This window comes from Eumetopias jubatus, unplaced genomic scaffold, assembly GCF_037043125.1.
Source record: "Eumetopias jubatus isolate StellerSeaLion01/CBP00866 unplaced genomic scaffold, mEumJub1_p1.0 scaffold_6, whole genome shotgun sequence".
Taxonomy (NCBI): domain Eukaryota; kingdom Metazoa; phylum Chordata; class Mammalia; order Carnivora; family Otariidae; genus Eumetopias; species Eumetopias jubatus.
In genome coordinates, this window is record NW_028274812.1 from 14327595 (window position 1) to 14342402 (window position 14808).

General features: G+C 33.9%; 1 protein-coding gene across 1 annotated transcript in view; it reads left to right on the top strand.

Annotated features, from left to right (window-relative positions):
• The window catches only part of RGS17 (regulator of G protein signaling 17), a 28743-nt gene extending 20268 nt beyond the window's left edge, over positions 1–8475 (top strand). Inside the window, exon 4 of the mRNA XM_028103368.2 lies at positions 8234–8475. Within this exon, the coding sequence (XP_027959169.1) occupies positions 8234–8422 (189 nt within the window). The 3' untranslated portion in view covers positions 8423–8475. The remainder of the gene's footprint in view (positions 1–8233) is intronic.
• Positions 8476–14808: the final 6333 nt, after the last annotated feature.

Consider the following 14808-nt stretch of genomic DNA (forward strand, 5'->3'; position numbering starts at 1 on the left):
CCTGTAATAGGAGCTTTAAAAAGAAAAAGAAAAAGCTATCATGTTGATGCTTATCATAGAATTTTTATAGGATTGAAGAATGGGCCTTTATGACTCATTCATATTTTTAGGGGAGAGATGGGTGATAGCAATTCTTTTATTTATTGCAGTTATCCTGTTATTCAAAGTGCAAGCTATTTTTGCCATTGCCGAAACATACCTAATAAACAAGGAACATTTCAAGCAAACAAATTAACAATTTTCCATTAACTTTTTAAGAATTAATTTGATCCTAAGTAATGCTCCAGCTGCCAGGGTTAAAAGCACTTGCTGAGGGAGGAATGAGTAGTGTAGCCAGGCCTCTGGAGTGCTGCGTGACAGAGTTCCAGGGTCCTTTAAAGTGTTTGAATTTAGAGGTTCCTGAATGCCTTCTGTTCTCCACAACACTCTCTTTTTGTCTTTCCCATCTCTGTGCATTTAAATGTCCTGACCTGGTACCTTCTGCTCCACGCTCCTCTCCTGTGTGCCCATTTGTAAAGTTCCCTAGAAATAGGCTCTGCTCATTGGTGCTTCATCCAATCTGGGATGTGGCCCCAACCTGCCGTAAGGTTCGGGCCACATCCCCTCATCCTGAAATCTATAAAACAAATCCATGTCTACTTTATCAATCTATGTTTGGAAGGCTGTATAAAGGATTTAACTCCTAATAAGGTATACCTTAGTAAGTTTAAAAAATTTGTTAGGTTATAATTGCCATTGGTATTCCAGAGGACTCCAATAGTATTGTCTCTATAAAATGAGAAACCTGGAATTGGATACGCGAAGATTGTTTTATTTTTTATTTCCCTCATTAATATAGAAAAAGTATTCATAGAAACAAGGTGGGGAGAATTTTTTCTGTAGCCTCAATGCATTTATTACTGATGCCACTTTGTGGTTCTAACATCAGAAATACATTCTTCAGGTTTGTGGTCTGTCTGGAACCTCAGCATCTAGCCAGTTCTACTTGGATTTTATTAGCATATGCATTTCACTCTCTTTTTTATTTTAATTTTGCATTACATGGCAAAGATATCAATGGATCCAAATGTGCCCAATGATATGCTTCTCTTGCCCATAATTGCTGCTTGGGAAGATTATCTAGCCCATTTCTCGCCCCAAAATATATAATACTTATCATGTGACAATGATAATTGTCTCAATTACCTAGTCCGTTCTTTGTACTACCTATGATTGGTGTTCAATTTAAAAGAATGTTGGTAGAAAAGGTATTCTCCATATGAAGTACCTAGAATTCCTTTATTTTACAGTCTCCATTTACTAGTTTTTAGTTTTTATGGGAAACACTTTCCCATTGTCTTCACACTTCTGATTTTCAGATGTCACTGATTAATGGAGCTAAATTGTAAAATAGACAATTTTTATAAAATTACTTCTTTGGGCCATAGTTTCAAGCTATCTTAGTTATTGATTACTGAAATATAAACTATTGGAATTTCATTGTTTTTGCAAAAGTAATGCAGTTTTGTTTTAGCCTGATTTCTTTATTTTGAATATGAGTTTCACCAAAAAGTCATTAAAATATTATTTCCTGATCAAGAGCACTACCTCTTCTAGATTAAATGGACTAATATTTAGTGTAACAGACATATATCTTTTCTCCTTTGTGTATCTATATTTGGGCCATTTAATATCCTCAAAATACCACAGAGAGAGAGAGAGAGAGAGAGATGGAAGCAAAATTCAAATTTTTATCATTTTGCTACTTGTGTGCTGACTTGTAAATAACTCTTGACATAGAATCTAAATGATTGGACTGTATGAAGTGCCTTTGGTTAGTCAAAGGATTGTTCTCCTGTCAACATAGTAATTACATTTGGTCATTTGGTCATTGTTTAGTAGCAAAAACAAATAAACCAAAAGCAGGTATTTGCAATTATAAAAGAAAATTGTTTACAAGTTATATTTTAAGCCAAGGTATAGATATATTTACTCTTGAACCATGACCTGACTCAATGATACACTCAGAATATGGCATGCGCTTTCTGGCCACCCCAGAGCCCTTTCTAAACTATTATACCTCACTGACCTTTCTGTGCAAAAACTTGTCAATCTCTAATCAGCCACAATACAATAATAACTGTCTGATGATACCGAGTTGTCACCTTCCAATTCTGTTTTCCAACAGTGGAGAGAACACATGTCACATCAAAACAGCCCTGACTATATAGTGGTGAGAGCACTGAACTAATCATTCAGGGGCACAAGATTCTGGTTCTGGATCTGCTTCAACCTGATTGTGTGGCCTGGGATAAATTAGTTCACTTCTCTGATTTGTTATTCAGTTGCTTTGTTTACCAAAATAAAGCTAAAAAGGGACACAGAGAATAGTAAACCAAATCCAGAATGACAACTGTAAGGCTCTTTGCTACTACTCCATTCTCTTCACCAAGTGATGTGGCTAATCAATCATGGTTCTTACTGCTATACCCAGATCCAACCAGAGAATTTCTCTCAACACAATATTCAAAGCAGCTGCTACAAACTAACTGGAGTTGGGATCCATTTCCCATTTTTGGGCTAAATAATCTGGCCTTTCTACCTCTGAAATTCTATGACTGTTTCTACTTATTCTGAATATTTTTATTTCTTTTATTTTTTTTAAAGATTTTATTTATTTATTTGAGAGAGAGAGAGAGAGTGAGAGAGAGAGAGCCCAAGAGGGGGTAGGGTCAGAGGGAGAAGCAGACTCCCTGCTGAGCAGGGAGCCCTATGCGGGACTCGATCCCAGGACTCCGGGATCATGACCTGAGCCGAAGGCAGTCACTTAACCAACTGAGCCACCTAGGCGCCCCTATTCTGAATATTTTTAAAGAACATGAATATTTGAATCATTTATAAAATAATGACTGAACAACTAAAAATTGTCAGGATTGCATTCTTAACTAGAACCTCATTTTTCTTCACTAGACTCTCATTTTATCTTAATTTGATTGAGTTATCATGTTCCTCTTGGTTAAATGTAGAGGAAGTCTACATTCTCGAAATTATTTATATCTAGATAACTTATTTTCTTCATGAAGCCAGTATCCTTGAAATTACATTTCATTACTCGAAGAGCATGTTTTATGTCTTTTTAATAACTTGAGCAGTATGTTTTAAAATAGACGTTTGCAGTCAGGAGACAGTATAACTTTCATTTTTTGGTATAACATATATTTCAAGAGGGAAAGGACAAATTTTAATTAAAAAAAAACTAAAAACACATAAAGAAGAGCATTTTTCAAAAGTAAATTTTCTATGTGATGTTCTCAAGGAGAAAATAAATGGGGGTAGTAAAGAGGAATTTAAGATTGATAATAATCTTGCTGCAGATAGCAGATGCTAATGGCAGTTTATATTTATTAAATATTGAAAAGACAAACCCAGCAAAATTAAGAACTTTAGTAAAAATTCTATTTGGGTTTCCTGGGCTGGCCCATGCAACTCTTGAACTCCTGTAAGTTTGAACCCTACGCTGGGTGTAAAGATTACTTAAAAAATAAAATCTCAAAAAAAAAAGTCTATTTAAAAGCTATTATCTACTATAAACAGCATTGAGCTATTGAATGAATAAGTAACTATAAAAAGACATATCTATAATGAAGAAAACTGTTCAGTTTTCTACAAATCTTTTTAGTGATGGCATTATCCTTAATCTGGGCTGTAATCCAGTCCTGTTACTACTTAACATCCTTATGACACTGAGCAGCTCATTTCAGGGGTCCCTGACCTCAGCTTCCTCATGGAGTAGAGTAATGGCATAGAAAAAGCTCAAAAACTCACTAAATCTCTAACTTTACAGTTTTCTCCCCCATGGTGATTTGAATAGTAGTAGGGGTTGTTTGCATCTTATGATTTCATCCTGAATTTCCAGTTGTTATCTGGGAGAAAAAAAGCAGTAAACCTATTTAAAATCCAGAACTATCTAAAAATAATGCATATGTGATAGACATGTGGATTCTGTGTTTGGAAGTACGTGCCTCTTTAAGCAAAATTATGTGAATTAGTACTTTTGATTATTTAAATTGGCTTTTCTAAACAGGACTCGTTTGACTGTATTTTCCCAGATTAATTTCTTTGTGCATGCATATTATCAATCAAAAAATATTTGTTTCCTATGAGCCAGATACTGGGTTAGATGTTGGGAATATGTTGGTGAACAAGAAAAACATTGACCTATCTTTTACAAAGCTTACATTTCAGGACAGACAAATCATCTCAAAAGCAAATAACTAAAAATTGTGAGAAACATTATGATGGAGGTGGAGGTCAATGGTATTGTTTAGAAGAGGGGTAGTCAGGTAGGGTCACTCTGAGAAGGTAAAATTCAAGTTGATAGAAAGTCTGAAGACACTGTGCTTGATCAAAAATGTGTCATGATACTGAAGGTCAATTATTATTATTATTATTAATATCACTTTACATTGGGCTTAAACTTTGTTATTGACAAAATGGTCTCACATATATAATCACAATATAGGTCTCACAAGAATCCTTTAGCCACTAGGACAGAGGGCACCATTTTACAACAGAGGAAATAAATGGATTCTCAAAGAGGTAAACCAACTATTGTAGGACACAAGCCCAAGGTCTTCTAATTCCAAATGTGGTGCCCTTTCAACTGTAATATGCTGGCTAGTAATCCCATTGCCTAGTATTTTCTTCATGACACTTCTATAGACTTCTATAAACCCAGCCTTAGAACTTAAGACACCATGAGAAACAGCAGTCATAACCACATGCCTGAACTCTCCCTCAGACAAGCAAAATAAACTTTCCCATCATTTGGACCATGTATCAGGAATATGGCTGCTGCACTTTATGATTGTGCTGCACTTAATCATCTTTGTTCCAAGAAATAAATTCCAATAGTTTTATTTATAATTATTTTCAGTAGAAATAATCAACACAAAATAATATGACTAAAAGTACACATGGTATAAATTTATTAAAACTAATAGGAGAATCCAGTATTCTTTATAAAATTTAACATGAGAAAACCAAATTTAGTTAAAATTAAAAAGAATATCTCCAGTGGCAGAAGATATCACTGGTAAAATTTAATATGAACTTATAAAGGAAAAAAGAAATATATCAGAATTTTACTTCCACAAGAATCCTAAATAAAGCAACTTTGGTAAAATTAAAAATAAAATGGAAAAAAAATGAACGAAAAAACTTAATCATGATATCTAAAAAGTTGTTTAAGGAATTAGCCTAATTAATTTAAGGAGAGTCTCCACAAGGGAAAAAGACTTTCAGTGAAAATTCATCCTTTTCAGCATAATTCTGCCCCAAATGTCCATGAAGTCAAAATTTCCGTTGCTTCTTGATGGCTAGAACAGAAAGGCAGGGTCAACACTTGGCATACAACCTTCTGGCAATATTCACCTATCTCGGTGTTCTCCTCCACTGGGTAGGAAATGTAGCAAGATTAAGCAGGTGTTATCACTCAGTTTGAGCCAGGTTTTCCCAAGCCACACTAGCAAGACTTGTGTCTTCATTCCCTGCACTTTACCACCACACTCTTGTTGAACCTTCAGCTCGCATGACATTTTTTTCCTAACTAGCTTGTGGAGTTGCAGGTGGATATTTGTATGTTTGCAAGCCACTTGCTTTCCTCCTTCCTCTGTCTCCTGCTCCTGGTGCAAGTGAATGCTTCCCAGTTCCCTGAGGCCTTTCACAAAGTCATGTAAGCCTTGTAAACTTCACTTGCCACCTCTCAACACCGCCATTGTTCCCAGCACCGCCACAGCTGCTGGGTGAATGCTGCCAAATCCACAGGAGCTGTGCGGCGCCCCGGCCCACAGGAATACTTCTTTTTCTGTTAATGCTGTGACTGCTGCATTTTACCCTCCCTTCCCCCACCTAGATATGAGTCTGTGAGGACTGAGTACTACCAGAATTCCCATTGCCCAACGGTACCTCTTGTCTTGTGCTTCTCAACTTTCTCTTCCCTTGGGATGAGTTCTTTATGGGAAACTTCTCAGTCCCTTAGTCATTGGACCCCAGATTAGATGAGATTATGAGCCGTCCAGGTGTGCCTGATTCCTATGGTGACTATGGCTCAGGCCCAGGCTGGGATCCACCCCCACTAACTTGTATCATAGATGTTCCACAATCTGAAGCACAAAGATGCCACCAGATGAAACTCTTATTGTTATATCCATGGGGTTTATCCTTGTTATTTGACCTCTCTACACTTCTTTTGACTGACAACTTTTCCAAACAAGCAGACATTAAGGTAAATATTTTATTTTTTAAATAGAAATAGCAAATGAGTTTTTGTTAGAGGTTACTAAATGTTGGATGACTTTCTCTGTGATCTTTCACTATGGTTTTTAATTTGCAAAAAAATAAAATAAAATTATACAGTGAGAACTCAAGACATTTAATCATTCAAGGTATTTTTATTTCTCTGTCTTAAGATAATGGATATGGTTACAGCCACAAACAATTATACTGTATTTAATTATGCTGTTATTTAAGAAATAAGTGATCTTCTTTCTTTATCACTAATCTAACATTTCCCTCCTCCATTGAAACAAAAAGTTATCAAGTTTGAAAGTAAGAGCAAAAACATTTACAAAAACAGTTGAGTGTATTTGGTAAGATTTCACCTTACCATAACACCACTTTTCAGTATGAGATCAGCTTGAACTCCAGTGTCAACATATTCCTACTGGGTAGAAAGATAAACAATATTTTTAAATAAAAATCTTAGGGAAAAATTCTGTATTTTTTATTTCTTTGTACTGATGATGACCTCAGATGGCTCAGATAACACAGAGAATAAAACCTAAATGATCCATTTCCAGAACTTTTTTTTAAAGAATTCCTTAAGACAATATATAGTTCAGCCAAGAAACCTTTAATTTTTTCTGTAACATTGGTCTAGCTAAGCCACAGAAATTTAGTCTGGATCACCATTTCCCTCTCATAGCACCGGTCTCTGGGATGTAGCAATCAACCCAATTCCACATGGTCCATAGAGCTCAGGAATCTGGGCACACCCAGACAGAATATGAGCCACTTAAGTCATTAGGACTCTCTCAGACCCCAGGCTCAATCCATACAGTAGGGGAGAAAAGAAGCCAGAACCAAAAAGCCTTTTGCAAAATGCTTACGACAAAATGTTCAGCTATAAATATGAAAGGTTTGTATAGACATGAGTACATCATGAGACAGATAATATAGATCGCAGTGCTCTAGTCCAGGTTCAACAGTGAGGACTGAGGAAGCCAATCAGGACAAGTTTGTGATGGCTGGCCTCTTAGGTTTTGCTAACATGTCACTTCAGGGCAGAACTTACTTCCGTTCCCCAAGCCTGCCCTTATTGCTATTTATTTTTCCCCAGTTCCCTTTCCAGGAGTCCTACCAGCTCCAACAGGATGAGCATTTAGTGACGGAAAACAAAACAAAACAAGAACTATCATTTGCAGAATTTAATTTATTTTGGCTTTTTAAATAACACTGTACTGATTACTTGCATGGGTATTCTGAATTCCTACTTACATTTCTCTTTTCAAAGACTCCACTTCAAGCAATTGTTCTACTTAATCTTTAGAACAGAGATTTTAGATGTATCTCTGGATAAGGACCATAAAGTTCTCTGTGCCTTGCCAGGTACCCCCAAGACATGGAAAATGCCTGCTCTGGTTTTGCTCTACTACACCCTTCCATGTTCCTGGTTTCTTACTTTGACGCTATAGGATTTGTTGGGATATTAAAACTATCAGGAATCAGCACTTGATATCATGCTAATTTTTGCCAGAGAACTACTCTCTGACAGATTTTTACCTTGTCCCATCAAGAGAATCACCCCAGCAGTTACCTAATAGGAGGAGATAAATTTGTCTTCTGGCTACGGAATTCTCCAGTGCCTCAACTATGAATAGAAATGGTCAAAAACCCAAGTGAATGCATAGAAAAGATAAATCCAAGGAAGCCAGGATATCTGAACTAAATTTCTGGTTTAAAAAACAAGTTGTTTTTTTGTTTGTTTTAGTTCAACTTTTGAGGAAGAAAAGTATGCAAGGTTAGGTAGTCTCGGAAAAGGTAACCTCAAAAAAAAAAAAAAGGTAATGTCAAGATTTTAGGTAGTTGGATTTAACTCTTTGAAGTTTCTCTGAAATGTCACAAACCTTAATTACTTAATTGAAAGCTTTTGAAAAAAAATTTATTTAATGTATCTGCTCTTATTTCTTTTTAGGTCAGTCTCGATTCTCGAGTTAGAGAGGTGATCAATAGAAATCTGTTGGATCCTAATCCTCACATGTATGAAGATGCCCAACTTCAGATATATACCTTAATGCACAGAGATTCTTTTCCAAGGTTTTTGAACTCTCAAATTTATAAGTCCTTTGTTGAAAGTACTGCCAACTCTGCTTCTGAATCTTAATTTTCATTAAAAAAAAATCATTTTGGAGGGCTGGGATGGGAAATAAAGGTAATTAAATAACACCAGAAACTGAGTTCCTGGAGAACTACAGTTTAGCATTCCTCAGGCTACTGTGAAAATACAACCATATGGTTTTTGTCTCCATTTTTATCAAGGTTATCCTGGTTAAGTTTGGAGAAAACACCACAGAATAACAATGAATTGCCAAATTAAGTTTGTTTTATTCAACACTCATTCTACTTGCAAGCAAACTGTATTTGTAGTCCTATGAACAGTCTCCTAGTGTATCCCCAGAGACTGCATGTGCAAAGTAAAACTGCTTCATTTGCCACATAGCTGTTGTAATATTTAATCCAATGGCATAACTTATATCTGTATTTAAGGACTTTTGTGCAATATGGTCTTATAGAAATAATTGCCAAAAAAATTGGCTGTGGTTTGCATTTTTAAATATAATCCGAGACAGAAAAAGCCAATTTTTAAGTTGTAACAATGGTATTCAACATGCTATATACTGTGTTCAGTACACTCATTTTGAAGCCAATATTTCTGTACATGGAAAAAGAGCTCTTTATCTCTGTTTGTTGGGAAATCCTAACGGGGGATTCCTCTGGTTGTTCACTGCCAAAACTGTGGCATTTTCTTTACAGAATAGTTTGCTATGTAAAAAAACAAAATAAACAACAAATAATAAGAAGAAGAAAAGAGAAAAAAGCACAAAACAATTTGAAGATATTCTATCTCAATGACAAATCAAAGAGTGATAACTGTTTTTAATTGTAATAGAAGAAAATCTATGTATATATCAGATGTCCAATACTGTAATTAATTTATTAAAGACTGGCTCTCCAGTTCTAAAACGGTTGTGTAAAGTATGTACTTTAGCAAGAAAAATATACTAAGCTCAATAACTTAGTTTTGGAATATAAAAAAAAAGGATTTAATAAAGGAATGCCTAAATGTAGCATCATAAAACATTTTGATGAATAGCATCTGTCCTGTGGCATATTTTCCTTGAAAGCAAAATCCAATGAAAAGCTGTTTTTAGCCAAGAGAAGTTTTGTAAGGGTTATGAAGAAGATAATTCTCTACTTCAGACCTTAACTGTTTTCATAGTATCTTCAGAATGACTTATTTTAAAAATGTTAAAACTAAACTATTACTACTCATCCATAATTGAAAGGCAGTACAGTGCTCAAATCTTCTAGCTGCCATATTATTTTTTATAAGTACCACTAAATCTTTAAGACAGAATACTTGCCTGGTATTGGCATGTTCTTTTGACATTCAAGAAAACAGTATCCTATCATGTGCACACACAGAAAAGTCAGTGTCATATTTATATCAAGGTGTTACATTTGAATATTAATATCCCCTGGAGGCTATTTTTTTAACTTAATAAATATAGTATTGAGTCACCTAAAGGGAAAGTTTTAAAAATATTTATATCCACTGAGAATACTGGCCTTATATTAAGGATGATATTAAAATTATGGGTTTTGTCATTTTTTAACTACCTCTCATTTTTTAATTTATTAAACATTTTTAAAATAAACGAGTTTGGGGTTTTCTTTTTAAAATTTATTTTACTTGAAAGGTTGGCATCATAAGTTTCTTTTTCCATAAAACTTAAGACATTTCAAGGATTGTTTTTTTAAGTGAATTTGATTTTCTAATTTATATAGAATTCAGGAGATATGGTTAAAAGGGCTATTATCTATTCCCTATGCAAATATTTTAGCTGTTGCAGTGTTTGACAAAATGGGATTTAAAAAAAGTTTGCCGAGTTAGAAAACAAAATGTTCTGTTTACACTGGCGTTGCTGACTATCCTACCATATTCAGCACTTTTAAATACATTATTTATGAAAATGTAGTTAGAATACAAGATAGAAAATATTTATATCCTTTCTTTTAATAAATGCCTGTTTTTGTCTGAAAGTGTTAGTGTGTTAAGACATACTTTATCCATGTCGATTAGATATTTCCTGTTTGAATAATAGCTTTCAGTAATATGTTGAAAAAAAAATAGTATGAAGATGTTTACAAAAAGTCCTATTTTTTTCCGAAAGAGTGAAGAAAAACCTACAAGAATCATCACTTCTATTGTGAAGTTCTATTGTTCCTAAATTATTTAATTTTTTCTTGAGTAGAATTGAGTTTATTATGCTCCTATGATGTATTCACATATATGTTGTAATATCATACTTGTTGCTATGTTTGAGGCACAATAAATTGGTGCACATGACCAGAAAATATGTAATATACTATGATACACCGCATGCATCAATCTTTTTACATGTAGACTTTATATTCTTGTTGTTACTATATATGATGGTGACCTGCTAGCCATAAGTTATCTTTATAAGATACTTTGGACTATTAGATGAATTGTCTGTTTGACAATACCTTTAATATTTTACCAAATGTAAAAGATAAGGGCCCTTATAAAGAGTCCTAATCTCTAACCTGGGCATTTGTAGAATACAGACTTTGAAGTTAGTATATCCTTTTGAGACATGATTAGGAAGTTGGGTTGAGAATGATTCTAGAGCAGATTTACACATCAGACGTTGGCAGCCATGTTATGTGAGCATTTCTGCGCTAAATTCCTATGGGGGGAGGGGGAGGTTTCTCATTTAATTTCAAAATGTTTGAAGTTTCTATCTACGAGTATGTGTATATATTTGCAACTCTACCAATTTTTAAAGTATGGTATAACTCCTTCTGTTTTAATTACAGAGCTATAATAAACAAAAAGCCCTCAACTGGTGTCTATGCTACCATTCCAAGAGCACAATATTTGTTATGATAGAATCTGACTTTTCCTAGTGAATATATTCCTCCCTGGGGACAAATTAGCACTTTAGAAGGTACACTTTGTGTTTTAGATTGTCAGGATATCTTTGTGTACTGTTAGAATCTGCTAATGCACACAGGAAGAGATTAATGCTCTTTCTATAGTGCCTAAATTCAGATGTGTCTACCATGGAAAGAAAAGTGAAGGGTATAGATTATATATAAATGTATATAACTAAATTGGAGAGCCAGATTTCTTCAGAGATGGATCTTGTACATAGATCACACTAATAATGGATGGATGATGCTTCTTCTTCTTTACTCTGGATAATTGTTGTTATGTTACCCAAAGGTAATACAGATGTTCCAACAGGGTTATAGGGCAGCTGTAAGCACAATGGGTGCACTGGCATATGAACAAAAATAGCAAAACACAATTTTGATATCAATGTTATGGAGTGCAAAAATCAAGACCATAATGTGGTCTTTTTAAAAAAAAAAAAAGTCTTAAAATATGTACATAGGATGACCAGTTCTGATATTTGGTCATGGTGCATGGGGTGTTTATTAGTATCCTTTAATGCTGCCTAGGTTCTTACTTACAGAATGAAATGCATATCATATATTTACCTGATAGTTCAGTTTTGCAAAAGGACTATAGAAATAGGTAAATAATGTTTCTATATTAGGGGCAAAAATACATTTTCACCCCATTAAGCTGACTTAAAATAATACCTGATTCTTAACTTTGAACGTATCCATTTTTTCTATACACTTTTAACATACTGAAAAAATGTCATATCGTAATTGTGACAAGTTACATTTGCAAAAAATACATGTCAGATGCTTTGAGGAATAAATACAGAAGGAAGAAATTTTAAATACAATCAGAAAATAGGAAAATAAGAACTCTTTCAAAAGCCACCTAAAACTTCTTAGGTCTAAAATGCCTATAGATAGAACCCTATCAAACATGAATTTTAAAAACGTTGCTCTGGATACAATGGCATATTATTTTGAAAGGTGGTAAAGACAGTTCCACAAAACTTTCTTGCCTGTGTATTTATATTGACAGCTGCTGACCCTATTTTTCAAAATATATTATGCAAACATTTATATTTGCATGCTTTTTTGAGTTCTTTTTAAATTTCTGACCAATATAAAATGCTTGTTCTCCTGAGAAAACAGTATTAAATCTGTAAAAGTTTTAGTTATTCCTCACTTGTTACAACTGCAAATATTTATCAATAAAACTGATACCAAAAACTTGGCTTCTGATCTTCCCTGCAACGTTCTTCATAGTATCCTTGCAACACATGGTAGTGCGTAGGTTGATACAGGTGTTCCCCAATACCAGGCTTTACTTACAAATTTGAATTCAAGTTACATTTCTATCTCATGGGACTTTGGGCAAATATTATATTGAACCTCTCTGAGCCTGTTTCCTCATCTTCAAATGGGGAATAGAATACCCTTATTTACACGGTGGGCGTGAGAATTAAAAGTCAACATGGAAAGAATAAAGTGTTACATATATTATTACTACTTTATCAAACTTTTCCAGCTCAATAATTATTCCCTTTTCAAGAATGTATGAGTTAAATGCCACTTTAATGCACTTTTCCCCAATTCTTTAGAAAAGCATACTTTAAAAATCTGATTTAATTATTCATCCACGCTTATTTTAAGATGGAGGACTATGTGAATCTGTTACTGCTTTGCTCAATATGATTCAAATTCAGTTTTCAGTTCATGAACATCACACTGAACCTACAACCAGGAAGTATGTTTCTTTCCATGACACACATACACAGATATATGTATATAGATGTGTGTATGCATGTGTGTATAATATTGTAGGTTTAAAATAAATGTTTAAATAAGATAAATAAGTCATTGAAAAATTTTATTTCCAAAGGAAATAAAACAGCATTCCCAAGGACAGGAAGAATATAAACGTCAAATAATTTGCCAAATAAATATGGGAAACAAAGCTAAAACTAAGTTATGAGAGACTGGCCATGAGAAAACACTGAAATTGGCATGGAATAGAAACATTCTGGTGTGTTTTTTTTTAATTTTACCATGAAAATATGAAAATAAAAGAATAAAAGGTGGTTGTGTGTTCATAAAATTTTTCATTAAACCTTTTAGTTTAGAATAGTTTTAGATTCACAGAAAAATTGTGAAGATACCGCAGAAAGGTTCCATATACTGTACATCCATTGTGACATTTGTCACAACTAATGAACCAATATTGATGCATTAAGTTCACACTTTATTCAGATTTCCTTAGCTTTTACCTAGTGTCTTTTTTCTATTACAGGATTTCATCCAAGATACACATAATATTTAGTCATCCTGTCTTCTTAAGTTCCTCTTAGTTGCAACAGTTTCTCAAACTTTTTTTGATTTTGAGGACCTTGACAGTATTGAAGAGGACTGGTCTAGTTTGTAAAATGTCCCTTAATTGGAATTTGTCTGATGTTTTCCCCATGACTAGACAGGTATTACCAGTTTTTGGAAGACCACAGAAGTGAAGTGCCACTTATATCACATGATATCAGAGGTACATACCACCATCATGACTTATCACTGTTAATATTGACCTTGGTCAATCTGGTTGAGGTAGTGTTTATTAGGTTTCACCACTGTAAAGCAATACATTATTAGATCATATTAGAGGTAAATGTACTGGACATTAAAGCTGAGCTAAAGAAATTCTGAGCAGATTCCTCAGTACTGCTATTAGGTTCCATTAAATGACTGCTAACAAATACCATGGAGAAAATATAATAAGCTGGAAAGTGCAATGGGAAAATAAAGCTCCAACACTATGTTAGCTTGAATATTCACTTAATGGAGGTGAAAGTGAAATTTTTCCCTTGAACTATCTTTACTTTATCCTTTACATTCCTTGGATAGTAAAGACTTTAGTTTAATTGTCATAAGAGGTAATTTAAATCAGTAATCATTTTGCTGAGTGCTTTTCCATATTGCCCTCAACAGAACAATGAGTACTGATTATTGAAATAATGTAAAAGACTTGATTTTTCCCCCTTGCTTTAACCTATTTGTCATAAATACAGCTTCTTGTATATGATTTTAGGGTGTTTGCTAAATACAGAAAAATAATTTCAATGTGTTGGTTCTGTAAAATTTATCATATTGAATGTGTGCAGTTTTTTGCTACCATGTTCATTGTACTTAATAATCTATATCCATATTTTGTAGTCCACTCATAATAGTGGACCATAAAGGAATTTTGAATGCATGAATGCAACTTGAGACACATGCTTGGTTATTTTGCAGTGTCAGAATAACTGTAGGTGCTTATAAATTGAATAGATAATCTAGATTACTTTTCTTCCAATTTAAGTTGTTTTGGGTTTTTATTTCCCCATCCTTGAATCTATTTTATTATTTTACCTATGTAGAGATAATAGACTTCCTGAAAATGCTAGAATCTTCAATATGTAATAATAGAATTTGAGCATGACAATAATGTAAGGAAATTCAGAAGTCTCCAACTATTTTTTTTTTTGAGTTTTCAAAGTAAATCAAACTACAGTTGTTTTCATTTAACTA